The sequence below is a fragment of the Sparus aurata genome, chromosome 18 (assembly GCF_900880675.1).
Source record: "Sparus aurata chromosome 18, fSpaAur1.1, whole genome shotgun sequence".
Lineage (NCBI taxonomy): Eukaryota > Metazoa > Chordata > Actinopteri > Spariformes > Sparidae > Sparus > Sparus aurata.
This window is the reverse complement of record NC_044204.1, coordinates 22667111-22675934: the sequence shown is the minus strand read 5'-3', so window position 1 is coordinate 22675934 and position 8824 is coordinate 22667111. Positions and strand designations below refer to the sequence as shown.

General features: G+C 38.4%; 1 protein-coding gene across 3 annotated transcripts; it reads right to left on the bottom strand.

The window, feature by feature from the left end:
• Positions 1-210: 210 nt before the first annotated feature.
• On the bottom strand, positions 211-8293 carry LOC115568239 (Down syndrome cell adhesion molecule-like protein 1 homolog). 3 transcript variants are annotated; one of them, XR_003981352.1, is made up of 16 exons: positions 8106-8286; positions 7672-8031; positions 6560-6688; positions 6302-6469; positions 6153-6223; positions 5501-5747; positions 5317-5403; positions 5152-5226; positions 4198-4326; positions 3890-4054; positions 2909-3037; positions 2600-2766; positions 2181-2233; positions 867-969; positions 727-757; positions 211-637 (listed from the first exon to the last, which is right to left on the bottom strand). XR_003981352.1 is itself a non-coding variant. In XM_030395350.1 (14 exons), the coding sequence occupies exons 1-14, from the start codon at positions 8167-8169 to the stop codon at positions 580-582; spliced, it is 1737 nt and encodes a 578-aa protein (XP_030251210.1). In that variant the 5' UTR covers positions 8170-8293; the 3' UTR covers positions 211-579. The 3 variants fall into 3 exon arrangements, 2 of the variants coding, with proteins under 2 accessions (XP_030251210.1, XP_030251209.1); XM_030395350.1 differs by lacking the exons at positions 2600-2766; positions 2909-3037 and having other exon boundaries at positions 7672-8028; positions 8106-8293; XM_030395349.1 differs by lacking the exons at positions 2600-2766; positions 2909-3037 and having other exon boundaries at positions 8106-8292.
• Between the last annotated feature and the right edge of the window lie 531 nt (positions 8294-8824).

Below are 8824 nucleotides of genomic sequence, written 5' to 3'. Positions count from 1 at the left end.
GTGCACGATATATTTTAAATAAAACTTGAATTTGTAATAATTTGAATTGAATTTTATTTTTATTTTTTCTAATTTGTTTTGGCATATCATCAAACAGTCACATCTGGTACAGCATGTGGCTGGTAACCAATTAGTAAATCCCTCCAGTTTATTTTCTTTTTGGTGGTTTTTCCAAAATGTTTTACCTAATAAAATAAGAGGACACGACGATAAACAAACACTGTTAAACTTTATTACCAAAAAGAAAAAAGATTTGATACCATCGTATTACAGATTGATAATGTTATATTGCTAATGTCATACAAAAGATTCAGTAAAAGATATACATGACATAAACAAGACAAACAAACTAATATTGAAAAAGAAAATATTGAAAAAGGGTCTTTTTAAAAAAGACAACAGATGTTAGACGTTTCTCTCAGATTATTTGTTCCTTTGGTTAGTTTGAATCAGCTAAAGATGCAAGTTGTTTGCTTCCTCAACGACATAATACAACAGAAATACACAATCTTCCTTGGCACATTTCAATAAAATGTAAAACTACTTGCTTATTTGTGAGTTTTTAGGTAACTGAGAGTTTCACAGCTCTTGTAGTGACTCAGAGCCTATGTAGCGTAGCGCTCTACCAGGCAGCCACCTGCAGACGAGAAACAAGTCAGTCCAGCACAGGTGAGGTGAGAAATCTTAATTCCCTATAAATGTGTGTTAAATACCAGAACCACTCACAGGCTCAGGCTGCCCTTTTTCTGCTTTATCCCTATGAAAAGAAAGTGTGAAGATCAAAACACAAATATTCCCCGAGACTAATCATAATAATAGTAATAGGATCATTTATCAGCCTTGTTAACGCTGTCAGGAATACTCACTTCGAAGCTGCCATGTGGTTACTACGGCAACAGTGAGCACCACCAGCACCACTGGCACCACGATGGCAGCCAGGTGACCGCTCTGACTCTCCTCGACGCTCGCCTGGCAGAAGGGTTCAGCAACAGTGAGACTTTACATTCACTGGGGACAAATATCTACTTTTCTTTCAAACATTAACCGTTTCATTAACAGGAAGAACTTTAAAACAGGCTGACAGACGGGATGCCTCTGAGTCACCAGGTTATTAGGTCGTTGTTTTGGCTAACAAGTTAACCAACAATCATGTACTTTCATGTCCTGTGGATACAGAGAAACATTAGCATTTATTTGGAGTCGTGTTACAGGCCAGTTCATGAATTCATTCTCCTTTTTAGGTTTGTTATGGCCTTGGCTGACACCTTAGAGGAACAGCTTGCTCATTGCTAATCTTGGCCCATGTTCAGCCTCTAGCTAGCTGCTAATGTCGCTTTCATTGTTGCTCAATGACAGACCTTTTTCACAAAAGTCGTTTTTGACATGAAACAGTATGTTAACACAGGTGTTACTTATAACATGAATGAAGCTTTTGTTCTGTTTAAGTACAGTGCCTTAAGTTACGTTATTAATAACACCTGGGTTTACTTAGCCTGCGGTTTCATGTCAAAATGGCTGCTGTGACAACAGGGCTGGTGTGTAGAATAATGACCTACAAGAAGCTCTGTAGATTGAACTTGTCAGTATAAGCAAACATACCCATAGCCATGTGGTTCATTGTTAATATTCATATTGTTTGTTAGTCAGTCATGGATTAAGTAGGTCTGCTTTAGTACAAATTTGAGGTTGTCTACTACATTTCAGGGGGAAATACTTGACTTTAGCTGGCTGAAGTTAGCCTTCTAGTTAGTTTACACATTAAAGGAAATTGCAAACCACACCCTACAAAGAGCGCATAAATTATGTCTTGTTTACCCATACAGCTGAAAGATAAGTTGACAGAAAATTGGCTGATTTGATTTGATTAATGTTATTTCTCAAGAGATACTATTCTACTGTTTAAATTTTCACAAAACAAAGCAAAGCATCCTATGGATAATCAAAAACATAAACAGCAGATGAATCCATAATCAGAATAATAATTTGCAGTCCTAAATTTGAATTGGAAAGAAGCTCCATCTCAACTATGACACTAAAATCCTGCTTTTACATCAATGTGTGAGTGATAATCATTGCATATAATAGTACAGCTATGCCATTTTTCTGCATTGAGTACTTTTATACAATTCATATTTTTTTTACTAACAGAGTATTTTTACAGTGTGTTACTTTGTACTTACAGCAGCATGAGTGTCAGTGGATACAGTGGTAACAAGATCACTCGTGTTATGACCTGAAGAGCAACAACAAAAGGAAGTAGCTAAGACGGATTGTTTAAAGTGTTGCTAAACTTGCATAAACAGTAAATGGAAGAAAGAACCAAGCTGAGTAGACATAGAGTGTGATTTCAGTGGTCTGAGGAACTGTGATTCTGAAAAAAGTGTAAAAAAAAAAAATAAACAGAATGGCATGTTGGGCTGCCTTGTGGGGTGTGAACAAGTCCCTCTACTTCTTCTCTTAGAGAAAAAGAGAAGGGACAATTTAGCAATTGTTAATGAACCACTGCATCAATAAGAGTTGGGTGAAGAGAACACCGGTCCTATTCTGCCTGGTATACCATAGAAACATACAAGAGACAGTGAGAATAGAGACACAACACCTGTTTCTCCAGTGGTGATGGTGAGGATGTTGCTGGCTTTACTGGTGGCCAAACTGTTCTTGGCAAACATACGGACGTTGTATGTTGAGGGTTTCATCTCTATTATCGCTGGCCTCCGTCCTGGTTGGGGCTTAAGTCTACAACTATCTTTGTGTTATCCCACAAGGCTGCAGAAACAAAAAAAAAAAAAGAAAAAACGTATTAAGGAATATCGGGAATAGGAAGATTAAAGAATATTACCAACGCTTTCATGGTTGAATTTAAGTGAAGTGACAATGATTTAATTACTATATTGAGATCTTTTCTTACCATGAACTGCTTTATACTCCAGGTAATATCCAGTAATGGGGCTGTCACCTTCAAACCCAGGAGTCCATGAAAGAGAAAATGCATTACCTTTGACCTCCTTTAACTCAACCACTGGGGGATCTGGGGGCACTAGGAGACACACAGAGGAGACATTTAACAAAGAGGAGAAGAGGATGTATTTGGGCAGAAGTTCATTTAGATGTAATGCTTTAAAGGACACATTATGCTCATTTTCAGGTTCATACATGTATTCTGGGTTACTACTAGAATAGGTTTACATACTTTTAACACCAGTTTTCTTATACTGTCTAGTGTTGCAGCTCTGTCTTCCCCCTCTGTCTGAAACGCTTGGTTTTAGCTCCTGTCTCTTTAAGGCCCCTCCTCATGAATACTCAGTCTGCTCTGATTGGTCAGCTGACACACACCTGAGTCAGCACTGCTCACTGTGTGTCTTGTGTCTTTCAGCTTCCAGTGAGCTTAATTTCTACCATGAATTTAGACATGAATTATACAAATGTATGACATGATGAAGTAGTGTGATGTCACAAAGTCACAAAATTAAAGGCTGGACTTCTGATGAGGCGTTTCAGAAGAAGTTGTTTCTGTGGGAGAGAGGAGCTGCCATTTGCGTGGACTTAAATTTTTTTTTTTACTGTCAAGAACTCTTACATGCTCAAGAAGATTAATAAAACACTATAGGAAAGAAAAAAACAAAAGAAATATAACAGGTCTCCTTTAAATAACATTTATGTGAGACACAGTAACAGCAATTCTATGTCAGTGGAAAGAGTCCTAATCATTCCTTAATGACCACATGGCAAATTTGGGGGGATTTTCATGATCTTTTTCATCTTCGGACAAATTTAGCAATTGCTAATGAACCACTGCATCAATAAGAGTCAGGTGAAGAGAACACCAGTCCTATTCTGCCTGGTGTACCATAGAAATATACAAGAGACAGTGAGAATAGAGACACAACACCTGTTTCTCCAGTGGTGATGGTGAGGATGTTGCTGGCTTTACTGGTGGCCAAACTGTTCTTGGCAAACATACGGACGTTGTATGTTGAGGGTTTCATCTCTATTATCGTGGCCGCCGTCCGGTTGGGGCTTAAGTCTACAACTATCTTTGTGTTATCCCACAAGGCTGCAGAAACAAAAAAAAAAAAAAGAAAAAACTTATTAAGGAATATCGGGAATAGGAAGATTAAAGAATATTACCAACGCTTTCATGGTTGAATTTAAGTGAAGTGACAATGATTTAATTACTATATTGAGATCTTTTCTTACCATGAACTGCTTTATACTCCAGGTAATATCCAGTAATGGGGCTGTCACCTTCAAACCCAGGAGTCCATGAAAGAGAAAATGCATTACCTTTGACCTCCTTTAACTCAACCACTGGGGGATCTGGGGGCACTAGGAGACACACAGATGAGACATTTAACAAAGAGGAGAAGAGGATGTATTTGGGCAGAAGTTCATTTAGATGTAATGCTTTAAAGGACACATTATGCTCATTTTCAGGTTCATACATGTATTCTGGGTTACTACTAGAATAGGTTTACATACTTTTAACACCAGTTTTCTTATACTGTCTAGTGCTGCAGCTCTGTCTTCCCCCTCTGTCTGAAACGCTTGGTTTTAGCTCCTGTCTCTTTAAGGCCCCTCCTCATGAATACTCAGGCTGCTCTGATTGGTCAGCTGACACACACCTGAGTCAGCACTGCTCACTCTGTCTCTTGTGTCTTTCAGCTTCCAGTGAGCTTAATTTCTACCATGAATTTAGACATGAATTATACAAATGTATGACATGATGAAGTAGTGTGATGTCACAAAGTCACAAAATTAAAGGCTGGACTTCTGATGAGGCGTTTCAGAAGAAGTTGTTTCTGTGGGAGAGAGGAGCTGCCATTTGCGTGGACTTAATTTTAATTTTTTTACTGTTAAGAACTCTTACATGCTCAAGAAGATTAATAAAACACTATAGGAAAGAAAAAAACAAAAGAAATATAACAGGTCTCCTTTAAATAAAAGTTATGTGAGACATAGTAACAGCAATTCTATGTCAGTGGAACAAGTCCTAATCATTCCTTAATGACCACATGGCAAATTTGGGGGGATTTTCATGATCTTTTTCATCTTCGGACAAAAATTATTATTAGAAAAATTATCTCTGGATGGATCATTTTCACCAGTTCATGCATGAGAGGCTAAAAACTCCACATGAAATACATGAAATACCTGACGTGTAAATTGAAGTGATGTCTTCCCAGTGTGTGGCAGCAGTAACAGACTCAACCGTCGAAGTTGTGTGAACTAAGGATCGATAAAAAAGAATACATCTTTCGGTCATAATCCACATAGTCCTTAAGATGTTTTATATTTCACCATTCAAATAACACAAACCTGAAGAGATACTTGTAGTGTCTTCTATCAATATTGTGGTTGTAGTGGAAGCAGACATGCTAGTTGACAGTGTTGTAGTTCTGTGAACTAGAAATAGAATAAAATACATTTTACCAATCTCTGTAAATTACTTGATATTGAACTGGAATCATAATTAACAATAATGGTGAAATTCAAAATGTACCTTCATCAAGAGTGAAGCAGAGAGGTGCGGATGAGGCAGGTCCTATCCCTGCGATTGTTTTGGCCTGTATGATCACGCCGTATCTGGTGGAAGGCTTCAGGTTGCTCAGGATGACGCTCTCTACTTCCCGTGTGGCAGACACACTTAGGTGCTGCCACCTTTTAAAGTGTCTGCCTTCAGGGTCGTACTCTCTGTAGCTAATGCTGTAGCTACGAAGAACCCCATTTCTCTGATCAATCCTCGGAGGCTAGTCAAGAGGAAACGAGGTGTCACTCTTGGCAATGGCATGAATATAAAAGACTGTCATTTGTATGTAAGCATTCCATATTTCAGCTTTAATATAAACTGTTTTCCAGCCACCCAAAGTCTAAATTAAAAGGATGACATGTAGGGCCCCAAATCTGAGAAGTACTTTGTGGTCAGACATTTTATTACAGAAAAAAGTTTGAAACGTAGGACCGAAATGCGAAACATTCATACTGTGTTGCTTAACGATAGTATTATAGTGAGGGTTAATTACTCCACATTTTGCTCCCCCCTGGAAGCACCTGAAGGACCCTTGACCCCACTTTTAGAGTGGCTGATGCACAGTGTCTAAAGCCTTTTTAATATATGTATATATTTTAATTCAGGTTATACAATTAGGCTTTACCTTCCATGTGACTTTGATGCTCTGAGGAGAGAGGCCCACCAGCTCCATGTCCAGGGGAGGACCGTCTGGTGCTGAAGGAAAATGAAACTCTAAATGGGCCATCCATCAAAAAATAATTTCTTGAACCTAAAAACACTGAGTGACTGTACCTGCTTCTTTAGTCGTCACTGTCAGAACATTACTGGCCTCGCTCATGCCTATACTGTTGGTAGCAAACATGCGAAGGTTATAGGTCTTGGCCGGTCGCATGTCCACCAGAGACATCTGAGTCAGTTTAGGATTTGAGATTTCAGTTCTTATTGCAGTATCCCAGGAAGCTGTACAACAGCAATGTATAGATACAGTATAATTAGCCACAGAATGTTGAAATTCTATCAAAATGACTGGGATAGATTTCCGGTGCTTACCCTGTTTGTTTTTGATATCGATCCTGTAGGATGTGATGGGCCTGCCGCCATCAAACACAGGAGTCCAGCGAACAGTGAAGGCTCTCTCCTTCACCTCTTGTGTCTCCACTTTCATTGGATTAGGACGCACTAAAAAAGTGAGGAAAACAAAATACAATGCTACAGTGGCGGAAAAATGACTAAGATATTGTAATTAAGTAAAAGTAGCAATACTAGGGTGTAGACAAACTCTGTTACAAGTAAAAGACCTGCATTCAGATTCTTACTTTAGTATAGGAACAAAGTTTTCATCAGTGTAAGCATCAAAATACATTTAAAGTACCAAAAGCAGAGTATTCATTATGCACACTAGGACAGTTTAAATGAATGTGTATTATCTTATTGGATTATTATATAAATACTGATTAATTATTGAAATGTTGCAGCTGTTACAGCATGGCTTAATTTGACAAACTTTACACACTTCATCTGTTGATTAGCTTTTGAATTATTCCTACAGGGATCTACAGGTTCTTTTTATTGCTGTTGTGTTTCATATCCCTGCCTGGCTTGTTCTACACATATAGCATGGGTGTTGCCATATTTGAATGTGATTTCAGGGCATTTATAGAGCTTAATGCTGAGCCAGTGTCCCCTGAATAAACAATGGTTGATGGTGTTAATGAATAATATCAAATCATAAGTAACTGAAGTTATCAAATACATGTTGTGGAGTAAATGTACAATATCTCTGAAATGTAAAAAGTAGAAGTATAGATCAGCAGAAAAAGGAAATATTCAAGTAAAGTATATAATAATTACCTACCTCATAATTGCACTTAAGTTTTTTGTTACTTTTTTGTTACTTGTGTTACTAATGATGGTATAGTGAAACAAATAATTGATTAATCAACTGACAGATAAAAACACAATTATCAACAATATTTCTATCGATTAACCATTTAAGTCATTGATGAGCTAAATTAATCAAATGTGCTTGTTGTAGTTTCTCTAATGTGAGGATTTTTCAGACATCATTTAAATGTTTTTCCTGTAACTAAACACATAGTCACAATGCTAATTTACTTTTTTCCGTTCTAGCTGAGATTATAATTCATCCCTGTGGGTCTCACCTGCCAGCACCGTCAGAGTCTGCTGGTGCTTCTGATCATTGAACCAGCCTGGTATTTCCACCCTGCAGCCGTACATCCCCGAGTCGCCCTCCTCAACCTGCCTGATGGTCAGTGACACATCACCTGCACTGAGATCACCCATGAACAGGTAACGCTCTGACAGTCTGCTGGTCATTGACGACCCATCTGACTTGATCACCTCGTTGGCGCAGCCACTGTTGGGGATGGGTCCTCGACCCCAGCATGCAGGAAGCTTGCCGTAGTACCTAGCATTAAAGTTGCATGGCAGAGTGACATCTGTTCCCACTGTGGCTATGATGCCTTCTGCAGACACACCACCTGAAAAAGCACAAAGTCCTGCTGGCAAAAAGGAATATTCGGTAAAGATGAATGAAATACAATTGTTGAATCATCACTGAGATAAAATGACATACCAAGAAGCAGACAAAGGAAGAGACTGAGACACACAGGGAGGTGTCTGTTTCCTAAACAGATCATTTTTTTCTTTCTCGACTTAGACTTAGTGGAAGGATTTAGTACAGCTGCTAAATGACACTAAACCCAACCACAGTGTGGTTTCAGCTTTGAAATCTTTCCAGATCACATGATGCTGACCTTGATATGCTCACACAAACAACTTCTGCTGGCAGAAGAGGAATGTAGAAAAGAGCTGTTTCCTTTTCTGTGGTTTTGGTTCCCCTAATCTCGAAATGGCACTCTGTTTCATTTTGATGATTAGACACAGACAGTCTTAACGTTATCAATACACTGTCTTCACCGATGTTGGTTGTTCTTAACCTATGTAGCGCAAAAAATCACACTGTAATTTTCTCCCATTGATGAGCAGCTTTGCAACCACATGAATTTAACTGAACAGACATTTTGAAATATCTTGTTCCAGCAGAAAATAACCAAAATAGCTCAAAAGACTGTAAACACTCTGAATATAAATTCAAAACATTCAGCATGTAAACACAGACAGAATTGTTTTGGATATATTATCCTTTCCAAAAACATCTCCAAAACGTGAACTCATTAAGTCCTGAGATAGAATACTGACCAAAATATATGGTCTGGTTCACTAAAGGGCCATGGACTTTTGTATGTGTCTTAGACTGCTGAGTAAACATTTGGGTCTGCTGGATGTTTGGTA

Bases quoted from the DNA above. Each gene is read 5' to 3' on its own strand.
- LOC115568239 (XM_030395349.1), bottom strand. From the start codon at position 8,169: ATGATCTGTTTAGGAAACAGACACCTCCCTGTGTGTCTCAGTCTCTTC. The intron at 8,032-8,105 runs GTATGTCATTTT...CCTTTTTGCCAG, and splicing joins CTTCCTTTGTCTGCTTCTTG to CAGGACTTTGTGCTTTTTCA. The intron at 638-726 runs GTGAGTGGTTCT...TCTCGTCTGCAG, and splicing joins AAAAAGGGCAGCCTGAGCCT to GTGGCTGCCTGGTAGAGCGC.